This window comes from Mastomys coucha, chromosome X (assembly GCF_008632895.1).
Source record: "Mastomys coucha isolate ucsf_1 chromosome X, UCSF_Mcou_1, whole genome shotgun sequence".
Taxonomy (NCBI): domain Eukaryota; kingdom Metazoa; phylum Chordata; class Mammalia; order Rodentia; family Muridae; genus Mastomys; species Mastomys coucha.
In genome coordinates, this window is record NC_045030.1 from 73,263,693 (window position 1) to 73,283,985 (window position 20,293).

General features: G+C 40.9%; 1 protein-coding gene across 4 annotated transcripts in view; it reads left to right on the top strand.

The window, feature by feature from the left end:
• The window catches only part of Mtm1 (myotubularin 1), a 107,524-nt gene that overhangs the window by 49,679 nt on the left and 37,552 nt on the right, over nucleotides 1–20,293 (top strand). For all 4 annotated transcript variants that reach the window (XM_031363465.1, XM_031363454.1, XM_031363475.1 and 1 more), the window contains 2 exons: nucleotides 467–577; nucleotides 4,692–4,793. In XM_031363465.1, the coding sequence (XP_031219325.1) occupies nucleotides 467–577; nucleotides 4,692–4,793 (213 nt within the window). The remainder of the gene's footprint in view (nucleotides 1–466; nucleotides 578–4,691; nucleotides 4,794–20,293) is intronic.

Sequence of the window (20,293 nt, forward strand, 5' to 3'; positions counted from 1 at the left end):
TAAATATTTTATTTTATTTTATACAGACAGAATGGAATTTGTGGAAATTTACCACTAATTAAACACATTTCTAGATCTATTGGTTAAAGTAACTGAAATAAATATTGCTAGTTACAAGAGTTTTGTTGTTTTGTAAGGTCTTTGACTATGTATTGGCTTTTTTTCCCAGTCTATTTCCCATTCTTTATTGAAAACAACAACAACAAAAAAGCATGTTTTACAAAATGGACAAAACTAAACTAAATCTAATAATACCAGTCACAGTGAGAAATAGTTGAGAAAATACCCCTCACGTTTCCACCTTGATCTTTCATGTGTGTGTGATCCATATCCTAGTTATACTCTTAATTGGCTAATGCACCAAAGCAAGAAAAAATCCTTTGAAAGTTTCTGATTCTTTTTCCATGTTTTGATGTTTTTATTATAAGGACATGAATACTGACTTTTGTAATTGTGTTCATTACAGGACTCTGCTCTACTCCTTGATGTTCCTCTGGGTGTGATATCAAGAATTGAAAAAATGGGAGGCGCGACAAGTAGAGGAGAAAATTCCTATGGTCTAGATATTACTTGTAAAGTAAGAAATTTGATACTTTCTTACACAAAAAGATACAATAGTATTGAATAGTAGAATGTTAATGTGGGCTTAAAAAAGTCAAATCATTTATGGTGGTAGTGGTACACACCTTTAATCCCAGCATTGGAAGGCAGAGGCAGGAAGATATCTGTGAGTTTAAAATCATCAAAAATCTCTTGTTAATCTAAAGTTGTAGACTTGGAGCTTCCCCCTGTAGTCTATTAGCTTGCTGGGGCAGAAGAAAGGTATGTAGATAACAGTTCTTAAACCTTCATTTCACTCTCCCCTCCTCAGCTGGTCAGGGCACTGTAATCATCACAATAGCATGCCATCCCATGGAGCTAACTGATACTGTCCTCCTACCTCCTTCTGGCCCCATTGACCATCCGCATGTACATCATTTTCCTCCTTTTGAATGAGAGTTCTAAGTTCTCCCGAGGAAAATGAGTGAGTTAAAGAGTAAGTGTGTTTTTATGGCTCTTTATGATACTACATGTCACCACCTAGACACCCTCATACTGTGAAAGGAAGAGATTTTGCCCTTTGTGAGCTGGATACCTCCTTACCTATAACAACCATTTTCAGTGGCAGTGGCTTAATATTTTATTTGGGATGGTAAGTGGGAAAATTAGTTGTGACAACATTTAGCCAGTTTTATAGGAAACATTTATTGAACATCTGTGTTCACCCAAGCATATGCTTGGAACTTCACATTCTGTCCTCAGCACAAACTTCCCAGATAGAATGTTAGAGATGGAGCGTTTGAGAAAAATTAGGCACCTTTGCTGCTGTGGTCCAATGAGTAGTGCCAAAGCTGAACTCCAAATAGGAGACCGTAACTTACCATTTTGTGAACAGCACAGTTAAGTTTTCTAGCAGAGTAACCTGCTTTCCACATACTGGATAAAGCATTATGCTCAGTTCTACAAAGAGCTAGAAGGAGTTTATCCCAGTAGGTCTTAAACATGTGCAGCAAGATATCCAAAAGGCTTTTGACAGAAGTCCCAGGGCTGACTTTAAGGTATTTTCTAAAGGTCACTGTCAGACATCTTGCTAGTACAGGGCTCATCATGCTTGTTTTAGAAAAAGGTCCAGATAGCAAATATTTTAGGCTGTAGAGGGTCACAGAAGATATCGGTTGCATATTCTCCTGTATGTTTTAAAATAGTGAGTGTTCTTGTCTTGAGAACTGTACAAAGAAGCCTGGTTATAGTTTCTGAGCCTTGACCACCCCAAGCCCATTATTTCATGTAGATAAGAAAATGAAGCCTTCACAAAGTGATGTGACTTTCCTTAGTGTTGCCAAGGACCAATAAAAGAACCTGTTTTAAAACCCAAGTCATGTCCTAGTCTCTGGTGGTACAACAATTTCTAAAAGCCAAACTTCTATTCTTATGTTTGCACTGGAAGTTCAACACTTACTTTTCTTCTCCAGTTAAAAGATCAACATGAATATGAACAACCAGAAACTGAGTGGGTACTCTTGCCCCGAGTTTCTCTACTACTCTGCATCTCAACTGCGTTTGCTCAGATTGCCAAACTTCTATTCTTATGTTTGTACTGGAACAGTGCCCTAGCATAACCTTCTAATAAAATTACTTCCCAGAAACACTGATGTCACAAAAGATACAGCCCATTTTCTAAGTAGCAGATATAAGAGAAGTGTGCGGCACTGGGATAAGCACTTGCCATTCTGTCTCATAAATCTCCTTGTACCTATTGTCAGTAATCAGGATGCCATAGCATTTCTCTCCCCAACTAAGGAGCACCCCCTACCCTTTTGACTGTTTTAGCTGTGCACATATGGGTTTCACTCAGCAGCAGCAACAATCATAGACTGGCTGTTGGCTTCCAAAGGACCTTGTATAGCCACAGGGGTATTATAGATATGGAAGTCACTACCCTGCAGGCCCCATCCTACCACTAGTAACAATATAAAGTCCTTTTGTAGAAAGGCAGGGCAAACAGTACTGCCAGAGAATCGTCTTGCTCTTCTCCCCCTTTTCAACTTTCTTGGCTTTCTTTAATAATAATTAAGCCATTGAGTATCACCCTAAGATCCAGCTGGTTAGCCTGTTGAGTCTAACAGGGAGACTGTTAGACCACAAGGCTCTTTCTCATCTTCCCTTCCTTTATGAGTCAAGCTTGGAGGAGACCGTGTATGACTTAGAGTTAGTGTATGTTCCTATTTATGTTTTAGACTAGGTGATCTGCTTTGAATCGTGTGCCCTGTTCACTTCAGCTTTCTTGTTGCAAGATTTTTTTTTTTTTTTACTGTAATTGCATCTGAATCAGATGGCAGAAAGTGACTTGAGTCATTCATGTTTTGACATGTGAAAAGTATTCATCTGAGCCACTGGTGGATGACAATAAATGTTGGTTTGGAAACAGTCTAATTTGAAGCAAACTGGTTTGAGAATGATGTTGTAGCATTACCAGTACACTATGACTATTAGAAGGAAAGTTCCTCACAGGTCCTTGTGGCCTGACAGTTGTCATCCAGTTTTAGGCCCGTTGGATGTATCTTGTCCTGTTGAGATGATTTTTCCTTTCATCTGATTACCATGAACTAACAACTAATATTCCGAGATTTGAGGGGGGAGATGTGATATAAATTGGGTTTTGGATTTTTTTTTCAGTACCATGCTTTTAATATGGGTCTGAAATAGCTGGGAGGTAGAGTGTTCACCTGACATTTATGAAGCTCTACAGTCCATTCCCAGTGTTATAAAAATAAAAAAAATAAAATAAAAAAGAGGAAGCACAAGATCCTGGAGCTGGCAAGGCTCGTTACATGCTATTTGTATTCAGAGTGATTGGTTTCAGATCATTCCTTACTAGTCTTGGAGGCTTCTTCAAACTTTACTTGCCTTTTGGAATGTCTTGTATAGCAAAGCTTTCGTTGGCCCTTTGGACTGAAAACTCGTGAAGCTTACATTAGGTTGGAGAGATGGCTCAGCCATTAACAGTGCTTGCTGCTCTTATTGAGGATGAGTTAATTCAGTTCTTACACATACTGAGCTACCTACATGACCACCTCTAAATCCAGGGGATATTATACCCTTTTCCTGCCTTTGCAGATACCTGTGCACATGTCCGGATACACATAAATACAAGTAAAATAAAGCTTTTGAACAATATTATTATTATTATTTTTCTTTGGTTTTTTTCGAGACAGGGTTTCTCTGTGTAGCTCTGAAGACCAGGCTGTCCTCGAACTCAGAAATCCACCTGCCTCTGCCTCCCAAGTGCTGGGATTAAAGGCATGCACCACCGCCGCCCGGCTTAAACATTATTGGTAAACAAAAAACACCTATGCAAACTATGAATTTTGTAGTATGTAAGACTGCAGGAGCTGAGTCTAGCTCACTCCTTAGATAGTCCCAGACAACCTATAAAGCATTCTTAAAAATAAGTTAGAATGTTATGTTTAATACAAACAGATATTAGAGGACCATATATCATTTAGATTCAGTTTAAAAGTCTTTTCTTGCCTATTAAAGAAATGTGTATAGAGAACTACCATTAAAATTTGGTTTTGATCATTAATTTATAGTTCCTGAGGGTAAAATGATATCTAATATGGAGTACATTAATATGGTTTATATAGAACTCTCTGAAAGTAGAGTTGGTAGTAAAAGTTTATTACTTGTATGAGAACATAAAATGCCAATCATTTAGCGAGATAGTGTTTGTATTTTAATGACATATTTAACAATGCCAAGATTATATTTGATAGCAGATAGTCTTTTGAAACACTATATGACTTAAGTACTGCTTAATAACTAAAAATTTCTTGCAAAGCAGTGCACATAGAGGTGGGCAGTGAAAAGATGAAAAGCAAGACAAGGTTGGGTATTTTCTAGAATGTGTTTCCACTGTCTTGTCTTCAGCACTTTAGTCTGGTAAAGTGCTTTGTCTTTACTTTCTTGGCTACAATGGAACTGTGTCCAGGTCTCCTTAAACTATGTATGTCAAGATAGCATATAAAATATAGCTTAAAATAAATTACTCTTGTGTGTAAGTGAATCTTCTTACTTAATTGAAAAGATTTTTTTGGTAATTTTCATGATTTTCCTTGAAGACTCAACTCCACTTTCTCATTTGCCTCTAGGATTTGAGAAACCTGCGGTTTGCATTGAAGCAGGAAGGCCACAGCAGAAGAGATATATTTGAGATCCTCATAAAACATGCCTTTCCCCTGGCACACAATCTGGTAACGTCCAGGGCTTGCCTAAACATTGGCATGTTCTGAAATGTCTCCTCTGGGAAAACTGCCTGTGGGTTGGGCTTCTTTTTGCTTTACATTTCCTGGTGGGACACATTTTAAATGCTCACTTCCAGAGGCTCATCCCTACTAGTGTCCATGAGCCTGGGATCTCTTGTGCTTTTCAGCCAGGAGTGTGTCCTCTCTGTGATAGAAAGAGAATAAAGTGGCTTAATACAATACTGTTAAGTCTTCCCAGAATACATGGCTCCTCACTTTGGTGCTAACAAGCAATGTGAGGAGTCAGGCTTTTGTGTCACCAATTCAAAATGGGAACAGATCCACTGATCCTAAAGACCATTTAAACAAATACCCCCTACCTCCCTTCCTCCCCTCTTACTTCCCTCCTTCCTTCCCTTCCTCTCTCCTTCCCTCCTTCTTTTCCCTCCCCTCTCCCCCTCTGTGTCTGTCTGTCTGTCTGTCTTTTTCTGTGTCTCTGCCTCTGTCCCTCCCTCCCTTCCATGAGACAGAGTATCATGTATCTCAGGCTGGCCACAAACTCCGTGATACTCCTGCCTCGTCCTCACTGGGATTACCAGCATGTACCGTGGCTGGTTTATGTGATGCTTGGCTGGAACCCAGGGCCTTATGCATGCCAAGTGAGCACTTTACTGACTTGAGCTGCATTTGCCTAGGCTAACCTGAAAGTCAGGATCCTATTACTTCAACCTCCTGAATGACAAATGCATGTCGCCAGGCCTTGCGGGCATCCTCTTACCCCTAGCTCTCAACAAACATAGAGGTGAACTCCCATTAATAGGAGGACAAGGAAAAGGAATCATTGCTGAAAAATGTATAAATGGTTTTGAAATGGCTATAGATTGAACTGTGAGAAGGATCATACCACAAAACTATTCTGTATTTTCTCTCTTTGTGGTATTTTGGTCCTTTTGTCATGGTAGGTGGTTGTGGTTCTTGTTCTTGTTTTAATAAGGAAGTGAGAGGTTTTGGGGGGAGTAGGGTTTTTGTTTTTGTTTTTTGTGTATTTGTTTTTTCTCCTAGCAAGACAAGGCTTTACTCTCTCTGAATCTCACCACCAGGAAACACACACCTGGTAGAAGGGAGAAGCCATGAGGAGGAGCTAATGAGTACTTCATGCTCTTAAATTGACACCAGATGGGATGTGTTTGGGAAACAATTCTAGCAAAAGTTTTTATGTTTCTGATCAAATACGATTTTAAAAATATTTCTGTATAAATATTTTCAACTTTATTAGGATGAAAACTTATAGGAATAGATCTTTTTAAACTATTACGAAAATGAGACTAAAATTTATTGTGATCTAGTCAGGAATAGATCTTTTCAACTATTATGAAGGTGAGACTGAAATTTATCATGATTTAGTCAGGAAACATGTTTTGTATCTTGATTTATGCATATCTACATCTGTAGCATGTTTGAGAAAGCTAAGGTCTTATTCCATGTTCCTTCAGTCTTGAGCTGGCATCCCCTGGGTCTTTTAAAGCTTATTCCCTGGGTATTTAAAGCTAGTATCAGGCTAGAGTTCTCTTAAACTACTCATCTCTGGAAAGAATATTTCACTAACTTGCTCACTCATTCACTCATTCATTCATTCCTTTAGCCCATGTCAGAATCAAGCTTTATTGCCAGTTCCTTTGTGTGTCTATATGTATACACAACCTGCTAAGCCCATATAATATTACCTGTATGTATGCATGTGTGTGTACATATATGAGGGGGAAAGACCATTTCCCCCACTCTCACCATTTCCTACTTACCCATACCTCCTCCTGTAGGGTTGAGGCCTTTGGAGCTTTCCTATTTTCATGTTAGCTTGATCATTGGTGTAATCCTTGTTCAGGTCTTGTTTGGACAGCCATGTTGATGGGACTTTATAGATTCTCTGGAGACAAAATTTTACAGCAAACTTCTAGTTCCTCTGGCTCCTATAATCTTTCTGCTCCTTCCCAAATAAGCCCTGAGCTGTAGGTACAGGCATTGTGATATGCATATATCAGTTGGATCTGGGTACCACATAATCTCTTATTGTCTACATTTTTATCAGTTGTGGTTTTCTGTAATATATCTGTTGCAAAGAGAAGTTCCTTTGATAAGGGGTGAAAACTACACTTATAGGTGGTTATAAGGATAAATATTTAGAATATAGATATAAATTACATTGATTTTGAAAGTGGAAGTTGTAGGTTCTCCTCCAAGATCTGTGACTTCTCTGGCTCTGGATTGCTGCTTAGGTCTCCAGTACCATACCAGGCATGAGTTCTTTTTTGTTGAAGTCCAACCAGAGAGTTTTTGATTATCACCAAGGTATGTGTGCCATTATTGTGCCCTTAGGGTTATTATGCCTTGCTGGTTCATAGGTGTCATAGTTGGGTAGGAATACTGTGTGCTTCTTTTGCTTGGAAGTTTGAATATGTAAAAGATTATTTTGATCAGATGAATTGGAATTGTGATCTAAAAGTAGGCTGCACCATTCCCTGAGCTTGGGTTCTAGAGGGCACAACAAGGAGAAAGCTAGTTGAGCTTATGCATTCATTGTTCTCTGCTTTCTAACGATGAATGTGATATGACCAACTGTCTCTAGCTCCTACTGCTGTTACTCCCTGAAATGATGCAGTGAACCAAAAAAACCCTTTATTCCTGGAGTTGCTTTTGTCTGGATATTTTATCACAGTGTTAGAAAACTAAGTAATATAGAGTTCTTAACCTCTTAGTGGCCAAATCTTTCACCTGATTTCCACGTAAATTTGATCTCATCTCTTTCCATATTCAGTGGGATTGAGATCCTTCTGTATCAGTTGTTGTGTTCCTGTACCATTGTGACCTTTCCTCCCCAGTCTTTACTGCCCTTGCCTTTTCCTTCCCTGTGGATGCCTTGTCAGTGATCCACCCTCAGTTTTCAGTTCACCTTATGTTCCCAGCTTTGCCATAGTGACTTCATAAATGGAGTTGTCACTACTCTGTACCTGGCTTGTAAGCCTAGCCCTGACATTGCCCTCGAGTGAGTCGAACCTCACTAATCCTGATGAACTACCTTCCAGAAGACTATGTGCTTTACAAGTTAATTGGTACCCCAATCTCACTTGTCTCTGTAATGCTTGTCCTCCACAGTCATCCTTTAGCATCTTGCTCAGTCTAAGTTGCGGTCCCATGTCATGTGCGGTTCACTTCAAGAACTGATCTTCTGTTTCATTGTTAGGTCCCTCTCTGGAGTACATACCACAGCTTCCTTGTGTGATAATTATGTTGTAATTTTCTTTACCAGCCCTTCCTGTCCATTATTCTTCGAGCTTATCAGGGCAGACATCACCCTTTATCTCTCTAGCCCCAGTATAGTGACTTCTATACAGGAAGGTGTTTGTTTTGTTTGGGGAAGTGCTAGCTGAAGATAGAACACAGCTAATGCAGACAGTCTACCACTGCACTACATCGCCAGCTCTCACATGGGATGTTAAAGTGACAGGATTTTAATTAAACTGTTTCATGAGAAAATCATGGGAAACATTATTATATAGAAGTGAGTGGACTAGCTCTTTCTGTCAGGACCTAGAATCCTGTATCTGTCACTGAAGGAAGGTATCTGCAGAGAATTTGATTATTCATGGTTGTGGTACTTGGATATATTTTTCATGTCTACACTAGAAATCCCTGTTCCCTTAGGACATCAGGAATGTAACTACTAAAATTCCCTTCAAAATATGTAAATCTGTCACTCAAACAATGCAATAACCAGATCCCCTGTTGGCACTGCTTTCCTAAGTTGAATTTATTTCAGAGTTCTGTGGAGAACAATCAGGTAAGTTGAGACAAGGAGCAATATGAGCCTAATAGTAGTCTAGTGGAAGTGACGTGACAAGTGTGTGTGGCTCCAATATAGGGGAGAGGAATGCAGAACAAATTCACAAGGCTCTCAGGAAGGAGTCTAGAAGAGCCTGTGTAGTGTGCCATTGCTCCTGAAAGGGTGAAGTTTATTTTTAGTAGGCCAGGAAAACGGAGGAAGTGGGAATTCAGGTTATAGGCAAGACCTCCTCAATACAGAAGGAAAGCTGACAACATTTCAAGGTGTTTGAGATGGATCTGGGACCAGGTCTGAAATCTAAGAGATCTGAGGTCATCTGGTCAAGGCTAATGCAAGTGTAGAGAGCATGTGCCCCAGGGAGTAACAGAGACTTGCTGAAGGTTCTAAAGGAAATAGTGATTAAAATAAAGACACCCTCAGGCAGATTCCCTCAGGCAGAACAGAACCAAAGGCCAGGACTAGAGAACTGCAGACCCTAGGACCTGTATGGAAAGACACCACTACTTAAGCAGAGGTTTGGCCAGAAAAGGTGGAGACAAGAATGTGTTTATTTTGATTCTAAAATGTGAGTGATGGGAAGGATGACACTCTACTGAGAAATAGTTGAAAGAGATAGGCAGGGAAGGGAAGCCTCACCTTATCCTCTAAGCCCAGGGACTACCCCAGTGCTGCCTTAACTTGTTGACTGTTTTGAGATGCAGATCACCTTGCAGACATTGAAAGAGAAAGTGGTTTGTAAAAGAAAGAAAAAGGGAGGAGAGAGGAAAGGAGGGAGAAAGAGAAAGAGGGAGTTCCTTTCTAGAAAAGGATCTTCAGAAGGCAGAAAGTTAAGGATTCAAGCCCCCATTTGTAAGGTTGACTTTAGAAAGGAAAAGGAGCAATTGTTCTATGAGATGGGAGGGGAACAAAAGTTTCCAAACTGCCACAGAGGGGATTCGACTTCCTTGAAGCATAATCTAAGTATGATTGCATTGAGCAATAAAAGGGCTCCTGAAGGGAAAAACACTACTTTGTGAATATTTCCGAAACTGTTAAACTGGTATAGATGAACTCAGTGATTTTTGTCACTATTTGAAGTCTGAATTTGCCAGTGAATACAAGAAATGGTGTCTGGAGGCCAACAGACCTGCACTGCAAGGGCAGTCATGGGGTGAACACACTGAGTGGGCATTCTTATTCAGACCACTCCTTTGGCCCTTCTGAGCCATTATTGTTTTTACCACTCAATGTGTGTAAGTCAGAACTTAAAAACTGATTTGAACTTGAGTTATTATAGCAGCAAAGAGTCTACCCCAAACCATTAACCCAATTGTCTCAGCTCAGTACTGTGTGCATGGCTTTTAGATGAGGTTTTCCTGTTTCAGCCAAAATACTTCTTGTTTGATCTTTGCTTTCCAACACCAGAAAGTCTCACAAATTGCATGTAGCTCAGCACAAGTTTTAGGTAAGTGATATAGCTTTGTGACAACTGCTGTAATTCTTCTGACACTGTGACAGAGTATCCGAAGAGAGAAACCAGTCATGACCTGTGTGCAATCATAGCAACCCTACAGAAAGCACAACAATGTCAAGATAACAACATATAGCTGATGGCAAAGCTCAATCATTGATTTCCTTGACTGGTCACTTTGTAATGAAATGTGGCAATTAGAAATGATATAATTTTAGATGAGAATTTAGATGAAAGCATCAGTTCCAATGTATTAGTGAATCATAAATCAATGTGTCTCTTTAAATGAAATAGAATAGAAAGCATGGAGAGAAATGGGGTATAGTTTACTAAGATGTTTCTTCTAAGGGTGTGTGCATATGGTGGCGGGGTACTAGGTTCTTCGTGTTACAGTTATTTCCTTACTTATAATCCTGGCCCAGAAAGTTTGAAAGGAATTGTTTAGCTATGAAGCATAAGGTTCAGGTGCCAAGCTCACAGCAGCCACTGATGCAGAGATCTGTGAGGGGACTTGACTTCTACTGCTAGCATAGGCCATGGGTTCAGTGACCTCTGTCAGAATGAAGCTCAGTGAACTTCCTACATAGAGACTTTGGAAGTCACATAATATTTATGTGCGTCAGTGTTCTTATCTACAACGGGGATAATAACAGCTCCTACCCCATAGAGTTTTTGTGAGGATTCAATATAAAGTGCTTATAACACTGCCTGACACTCAGTAAGGGCCCAATAAATGCCAGCTGTTCTGTTATTAGCTCACTATTTTCCCAGCAGGTGTAAGAAATAAGGATGAGTACTACAATTCCCCATAGACTATAATAAAGGAATTGTGATAGTGTGTGGGAAACATTAAGCCCTTTAAAAGAAAGATGCGATGTAAAGATTAGTGGTATTATTAACAAACCATGGGTTGTACTTTGATAAAGGACTCACTAGAAGTCTTCAGAGTATTAAATCAGAAAGCATCCCAACCAGCAGTACAGAATAGGAGAAGGGATGCTATGGAATGAAAGGAATCCTTCTGAGAGCACTCCCATCCTTCTCTTTCCATCTTTTCAGCCCACACAGACTTAAATGCTTTTAGGGAAACATGGCTCAGATTTGTGTTTGCACCTCCCATTTCTTGGTGACATTCTAGATTAAAGTTAAGAACCACAGGATTTCCCACTTGTTCCTCTGTGAGCTGATGGGCAGTCATGAAGGTGCACCCTTTGTTTTCATCTGGGAGCATGGCACACCTGACCTTATACCTATCTGTAAAGGAAGGTAGGAGTAAGGGGACTTGCAGTGGCTTTCTCAAATTTCAGGAGCAAAGCAACTAACTGGCTTGCCTTTGCACTTTACATTGAATCCTCACAAATCTCTATGGGGTAGGAGCTGTTATTATCCCCGTTGTAGATGAGAACACTGACACACATAAATATTATGTGACTTCCAAAGTCTCTATGCAGGAAGTTCACTGAGCCTCACACTGACAGAGGCCACTAAAGCCATGGTCTATGCTAGCAGTAGCATACTGGAAGAGCTCTTCACTGTGGCTGCTGTAGCAGTGTATTGCTTCCAAGGGATGGGAACAATGCCTCTGACAGCACCTCCTCGACATTGACAGGCATTGGTCACTACCTTTGGTTTTCATAATATCTGTGGCTTATTTCTTCTTGTCAGGCTTTTTCTAAAGTATGTTTCTATTTTGAACTAACACATAATAATGCATGTTGTTCTGGGCAGCAGTGTGACATTTTGCTTCAGATGTACAATGAGTAGGTAATATGAGCTTTGGATCTTTGTTTGGAGTTGGGAAGTTCTGGTTTTAATGAGATCAAACCCTGCCATGTGACTTAAGCCTTGGGCCATTTTACTTGAGTTCCCTCCTGCTCAACTCTAAATGTGCTGGCTTATGAGAATGATTACATAAGAATTAATGAAGTGACTTATGCACATACACACTCTCTTGATCATTTGAAAAGTATAAATGAGCCTGTGAATAGAGAATCCATGGGGAGTTTTATTCTCTGTCTTTGTTATTCAGCTCAGAAATGGAGAAATGTTCTAAATTGTACTAAAATTTTAAATGAGACAAAGAGTTAATGGACTCTCCTTGTTCAGGCTGATTATAGAATCCACAGATGAAAGGACATAGTGTTTTGAGATCGGAATTGAAACGAGAAGTGCCTGTTCACATAGCCCTGATTTTGGCTTCGAGATGCCTTAAGGACTATAAACCATGTCTTGAATTTTCTGTTTCTTTTTGGACAAGAATTTTTTTCCCTTGAATAAGCAGTACAATTAGCTAATTAAAGACCTAACCATGATTTTCAATATTCTCTCTTGCCTTCTCAAAGATTTAGCCCTTCATTTGATTTGATCTCTCCCTTCCACTGCTGTCTCTATCAAAACCTTCGACTCTGCTTGGTTCTTCCCAGCACCATCCAGCTCCTGGAATCGTCATCTCATCTAGATCCCCCTCAACATCACTGCCTGCTTCCAAAGCACTGCATTCCCTGGCTACCTATGCCTCATCAGGATCCACTCCAGAACTCATGGCCAGCGTGCTTGTAGCCCTGCTATTTATTCAGAACTATTCAGATATTCAGAAATGGCACTAGACTAGACACATTACAAAACCTGGGCTGGACAGATGGCTTCTTCAGTAAAACATGAGAAGCTGAGTTCATCCTCACAACTTACGTGTATAAAACTGAGCATGCTCATGGTGTGTGCTTATAATCCCTTTGCCAAGGAGGTCTAGAGAGGTAGGAAGTTCCCTGGAGCCTGGCCTAACTGGTGAACTTCAGTAAGCGACTCTGTCTCAAAAAGCAGGGAGAGAGTGGGCTGTGGGATTTCTAACCATGTAGCTCAATAGTCAAGAGCACTTAAGTGACACATGTGATCTTGTATCTGTCAAGGCAGACAAGGGTAAGGCTTTGTCAGGAGCAGAGCCTTCACTGTGGCTGGTGTAGTAGCTTATTGTAAGGAAGACCTGGCACAGTCCTCAATACCCACATCAGATGTCTCAGAACTGCCTGTAAGTCTCACTCTGGGAAATCTCATACACCCTTTTGGCTTCTGTGAGTAATGTGCACACATATACACCTACACACACACATACACACACACACACACACACACACACACACACACATACACACAAACAATTTTAAAAGAAATAATAAAAAGGTGGGTGGCAGCTGAGAAACAACATCTTGGGCTATCCTCTGTTACATGCGTGCTAGTGCACACACGGACACATACACACACACACACATCTTTTGGTCTTCCCTTTCACTCCGCAGCCCTTCCTTGGACACACACACACACACACACACATCTTTTGGTCTTCCCTTTCACTCCGCAGCCCTTCCTCGGACACATACACACACACACACACACACACACACACATCTTTTGGTCTTCCCTTTCACTCCACAGCCCTTCCTCGGACACATACAGACACACACACATCTTTTGGTCTTCCCTTTCACTCCGCAGCCCTTCCTCGGACACATACAGACACACACACATCTTTTGGTCTTCCCTTTCACTCCGCAGCCCTTCCTCTACATTTTATTTGCTGGGGTTTTCTTTCCATTGTGTATAGGGAGTGGTGGTGTTGTTTTATTTCATTATTATGGAAGTTGATTTTCATTTTGTTTCAGAGCTGTTTGGTCAATATTTATAATCTCTCCCTCTCACATCTTCCATACCATTTTTAATTTATTAATCATATTAAGTATAATTTATAGTGGTATCTGATTATTAATAGTTCAGAGTCTCTGGATTTTCTACAAAAGGACAGTCTTGAATTATTTTTCCTGCTGTATTTTCTGATTACTACCTGGAAACTTTCATTCTTTGGAATATTAGTTATGGAAATACTCTGAGCCTGGGATTGAAAGGTTTCTGAATTTCTTCTGCCAAGCACCTCAAACAGCTTGAGAAGGTTATAAATTAATTCTCCTTTGATATTTTGGTAACCATTCAGTTTTTTATTAGGGTCCATACTAGGCTGACCTGTGACTGGAGAGTCTCTGGGTAGACAGTGGTAGATGTGTGTTGTCTTCTCTGTTCAGCACCAGTAATTCCAGCTCAGGTTCTCTTAGAACCCAAAAGAGGTTATGTCCCACTTACCTCTGCTTATGTGGCAGCGTTGTGAAGTGCACTCTTCCTTAGAAGGGGTTTCCAGTATGACTCCATCTTGGATGGGCCCACAACTTCATTTCCAAGCTCCTAAACTATCATTAAGTTTTTTGTTCCTGTTTGTGGCTACTTTTGGACTTCTGTACATTTGATCCTCTCTCATAGGTTCATTGGTACATTAAAAAAAACTTTTTCTATTATATATAGTACTCTTTGGTGTGTTTAGCAAAAGTCTCATAATCCTATTGTCTAAGCATTTCTGACCCATGGCCTGTACAGTACACAGGGCCAAGGATAGCTATAGATGTAGCCCAACACAAAATCATAAGCTTACTTAAACATGTTATAGAAAATTGGTTTTGAGAGTTTGTGGTTTGTGGTAACTTAATGGCACACTTGTCATTTGTGAACTTTGTAAATGACATTGTTTTGCAATGTCAAAGGGTTGGGCATGGCAAAGTATCACATTTCTAGATAATCCTTCTTGGATTGAAATTTAACTTTCCCTGTAGTTTCTGAGACCTAAGTCTCTTGTCCTTTCTTTCTCCTCCTGCCATTCTTTTTCTGAGGAGGTCAGGGGTGGGAGGGAGTGGGGAGGTTCTATACATGAGTTTTATAAAAAAGTTTGTTTTCTTCTCCAGCTTACTAGGCAAGCTTTCTCTTGTGACCACCAAGATTGGCTTTCTGAGTAGGATTTAAAATTTATAGTGTCATATTACTCCTTATTGACTTGTTTAAGATGACTCTCTCATATTTCTTCCCAATATACCCTCTGTGTGCTTTAGACATACCTGATACTCTCTCCCTCTTCCTCTTCCTCCTGCTTCAAACTTAAAATCATAGGAATTTTCTCTGCTGCTTAGTGGTTACTAACCCTAAATGCTTCTCATCCCCAGCCTGACTTGGTTGAATTCGTTATTGCCCCTGTAAGAAGTGGGCTTAGGCTGGGCGGTGGTGGCGCACGCCTTTAATCCCAGCACTTGGGAGGCAGAGGCAGGTGGATTTCTGAGTTCAAGGCCAGCCTGGTCTACAGAGCGAGTACCAGGACAGCCAGGGCTACACAGAGAAACCCTGTCTCGAAAACAACAACAACAAAACAAAACAAAACAAAAAGAGGGCTTTGGCTAGTTTTCCTACCTCTCAGCCAGTACAGATGCATGCCTTCTGTTAGTCTGTGCTGTCAGGACACAGGCAGTCCTAGCTTTCTAGTATCCTTGCTCTGGAACTGGCCTCCCCTCTCTGTCAGTTTTTGTGCAAACTTCTGTCTCCTCCACAGGGTGGCCCCAACTCTGTATTTTTGTTTCCTCTTCTACACTCTTGCAGACAGGCTGAGTGGCCATATATTATCTCTGGCCTTTCAGTGCTTCTGCCATTGTTGTTTACTGTCCATCCAGGGTCATTCAGACATCACCACCATCCCCTGGGGAGATCTGTCATGGAGCCACCCTGCTGTAACTCCTAAATGATCTACAACTGTGACCCCTATATCTCTTTCCTGTAGAGAATTTTGTCCAGTGATATTGTCATTTTTTCTACTTCATACCTTTACAGTGGGTCCTCAGTAAATACAAACCCAGTGAGTGTACTAATGTAAACAGACAGTAAATAGGACTCACCATCAAACAGCCCTTCAGAACAATATGTTTAAGTAACAGATTTATTCAACATTATTTTAATTTTATAGATGTTCATGTATATGTAGGCTCACTCCCTAGATGGAGCCAGAGGTTAACACTGTGATGTTTCCCTTGATTGTGTCTTCATCTTGTTACTTTGAGACAATGTCTCTCACTAAACTTAGAGCTCACCATCTCAGCTAGGCTGGCTGCCAATGAACCCCAGTTTCTCACAGTGCTTCGGTTACAAACACCTCCGTACCTGCTTTTTACATGTATTCTGGGAATATGAACTCAAGTCCCACTGACCCATCTACCTATCCTTTAATTTAATTTTTAAATAGCTGTTATATATTCCTGATTGAAAACCTAGGAAATATAAAACAGTTTTAAAAATTTCCTATGCATTTCATCCCCCACCCCCACCCCATGCCTTCGTCAGGAACACTCACTGAATTATGTGCCCACTGGTGCTAGGGGGGGACCTTGAGGATTCCTTATCTAAAGTGCTGAGACGTTTTTAGGATTGTGGAACAATTCTACAGAGTTTATGGGCTAAGCATTTATAATCAAAAATACTCCAAAATGCAAAATACGTTAAGTATTTATGTTATAGTCAAAATGTTTAATAGTTGGAGCTTTGAGAATTTTGGATTTCCAAATTAGGGATGTTCAACCTGCACAGGCTACTAACAGCCTTTGTTCCCTTTAACTTTAAAGGTATCAATATATATTGTCTATGTCTTGCTTTTTTGTTCTCCAGTAGAGATTACATAATGAATGGGTTTCTTCACTCTGTTTAGAACAACATAGTATTCTCTCAACTTTTACTATAATATATTACTCTTTTCTTGATAGTTATTTGAAGACTTCCGCATTTGGCACAATATAAATACTGCCCTGAGTAGCCTTGCATGTACATAATTTTGTATATATTGACATACATCTTGGGCTAACTGCTTTGAAGTAGAGTTACTGTTTTTGCCAAATTCTGCTTTATAGCAGATATCAGTATGCACTTCTGGTTAGAGTGTGGGTTCTTAGCCCCTGCAACATCTAGTTTCCCATTATTGTAATGATGGGCTAAATGATTTTTTTAAAAAGGTAGCCTATTATAGAGCTCAGAAGTGTGTGTGTGTGTGTGTGTGTGTGTGTGTGTGTGTGTGTGTATGTGTGTGTGTACACATGCACTGAGAGAGAGAGAGAGAGAGAGAACGAGAGAATGAGAGAACGAGAGAACACAGAGACATGGAATTGATTTTCTTTTGTTCCATGTCTCATGGCCCCTTTGCTTCTATCACCACCTTTCCTACCTCTTCCAGCTTATATTCTAAATTCTCTTAGGATTATATGAGGCTATTACAGATAATCCAGGATACTTTCTCCCTGTTTTAAGATCAGTTATTAGTGAGCACAATTCCATCAGGAACATTAATTCTTTGTTGTGTATGGTAACATAACAAAGATTTCAAAGATTAGAGCACAACCATTTGGAGAGGGCACAACCTCCTCATCTACCTACGATATCAACTCAGTGTGTCTTCTAACCTTTGAAACTTTGCAACCCTATAGGGGTTGCATGAAATTGAATGCCCGTTGATATGTACCACTTGTGCTCTATTTTCCTTTTTAGAGTGCTTGAACTCTTTATTTAATAGTTGACTTGTGAGTGTTTGCTGTTTGTGAGTTGCAAGTGTTTGCTGCACTAGGACTTTGGATTGTGCTTAAAGAACTTTTTCTATTGAGAACTTTTGGTAGGGATGCCTAAGACCATCTTCAGGTGCATTGGTTGCACAAGAAGAACTTGCAAGCCTCGATATTTATCTGTGTGTACAGGTAGGACGTATTACAATCAAAAGATACAGAATAAAACCAACAAATGGAAAAGCTACAGAGCCAATGTTGTTGAAACACCATTTATTGACTAGTCTAGTAATAGGTAGGTGGTCTGTGGTGCAATTCATCAGTCATTATAGCTCTGTACTAGTTATTCTTTTATAATCCAGGATCATGTGTATGCTGGGTAAGTGCTCTACCACTGAGCCACAGGACCAGGCCAGCATTGTTTTAACTGTTGAAGCATGAGCTTTTTTTTCCCCTAGGGGAGAGGGCAATGTTTCATCTAGCCCAGACTAGCCTTGAATATGATATATAACTGCAGCTGTCTATGAAGTCCTAATATTCTTTTTTATTGTTTTATTTATTTTACATCCCAAATGGTTCCCCCCTTCCCGGTCCCCCTGCCAAGAGTTCTTCACCCCACACCACCCCCTTTGTCTTTGAGAGGGTACTCTCTGCCCCATCCCCTTTCTTTAATTTTAATTTTTTAAACCATATTTGTAATGATTGTTCTTAAATATCTTAACCTCCCTTCTAGTCCACCACCCATTAGGGGTATTGGGAAAGAAAGGGGAAGTGGACCTGTTTAGAGCAACTCCCCACTCTGTATTGTCTGGAAATCAGTGGCCGCAGCTCAGTCCACTCACAAACACTTCACCCATATATCAGCAGTTCAGTTCAGTAGAGTCGGGATAACAAACATGAATCAGCAGAGACAGCCAGGCCTCAGCCTCAGCATGAGTCAGCAGGAGGGAGCAGGGCCAACAGGAACTCCAGGAAAAGATCTCAGGCTGTGAAGAGAAGATCAGAAAATGCTCAAGACCAACAAATCTTGTACAGCTAGCTGTACTAGCAAGCTAAGCTCGGCCTCTCACTGTCTATCAAGTTCTATTTATACTCCCTCCAAACACTATGTGTCCTCCATGGGTCTTGACTCAGCACATGTCTTGCCTCAGCATGTGTGTCCGTATTCACTGACAACACTCTGCCAGTCAGCCCAAGTCCGCCGAAGCAGCAAGAAACTGCAGCACAACACCACAAGTTTGTTGGTGCTTTTCGCTCTATGGAGTCCCAACAAATGTAGCTCAAATATGTAATGTAAGGCCGACCAATACATTTGTGTTGTTAGCAAAGAATCGTTTATTAAATTTTCTTTCATGTGCTTTCTTTAGCAGAATATCCTCTCTCCTGTGTTCACTTCAGCTAAATGTTCCTTCATGTGCTTGCCCCAGCAAAACACCATCAAACACAACTGACTTTCCAATGAACCCTTAAGATTCTACTTCACCCTTGCCTGGGGCATCAAGTCTCTACAGGATTAGTTGCATCCTCTCCAACTGAGGCTAGACAAGGCAGTCCTCTGCTACATATGTGCTCTTTGGTTGGTGACTTAGTCTCTGGGAGCTCCCAAGGGTTTGTATTAGTTGATACTGTTGTTCTTCCTATGGGGTTGCAATCCCCTTCATTCCTTCAATCCTTCCCCTAACTCTTCCATAGGAGTCCCTGACCTCAGTCTAATATTTGCCTGTGGGTATCTGCATCTGTCTCAGTCAGCTGCTGGTAGAGCCCCTCAGAGGACAGGCATGCTAGGCTCCTGTCTGCAAGCACAACATGGCATCAGTAATAGTGTCAGGGTTTGGTGTCTATGCATGGGATGGATCCCAAGTTGGGCCAGTCACTGGATGGTGGGCCATTCCTTCAGTCTCTGCTCCATTTTTGTCCCTGCATTTCTTTTAGACAGGAACAATTCTGGGTCAGAAAATTTGGAGGTAGGTTGTTGACCCCATCCCTCCACTGAGGACCCTGTCTACACTGAAGGTGGTCTCTTCAGGTTCCATCTCCCCACTGTTGGGCATTTTGGCTGAGGTCATCCCCATTGAGTCCTGTGAGCCTCTCACAACCCAAGTCTCTAGGACTTTCTAGAAGTTTCCCCCTGTTCCCCACCCCCACAGCTGCATATTTCCATTCATTCTCCTGGCCCTCTGGGCTTCGCTCCTGTCTTCTCCTGTCTTAGTTAGGGTTTTACTGCTGTGAATAGACACCATGACCAAGGCAAGTCTTCTTATAAAGGATAACAGTTAATTGGGGCTGGCTTACAGGTTCAGAGGTTCAGTCCCATATCATCAAGGCGGGAGCATGACAGTGCCCAGGCAGGCATGGTGCATGAGGAGATGAGAGTTCTACATCTTCATCTGAAAGCTGCTAGCAGAATACTGACTTCCAGGCAGCTAGGATGAGGGTCTTAAAGCCCACACCCACAGTGACACACCTACTCAAACAGGGCCACACCATGTAATAGTGCCACTCCTTGTGCTGAGTATAAGTAAACTATAACAACCCCATACCTGATCCTGCCCTCATTTTCCCTTCTCTCTCCCCTTTTCCATCCAGGTCCCTCCTTCCCTCTGCCTCCTGTGATTATTTTCTTTCCTCTTCTAAGAGGGATTCAAGCATCCTCACATGGGCCTTCCTTCTTGTTATATTTCATAGGGTCTATGAGTTGTATCCTAGGTATTCTGTACTTTTTGGCAAATATACACTTATTAATGAGTACATACCTTTTGGGTCTGAGTTGGGTCTAACTCAGAATGGTATTTTCTATCCTTTTGCCCACAAAATTCATGATGCC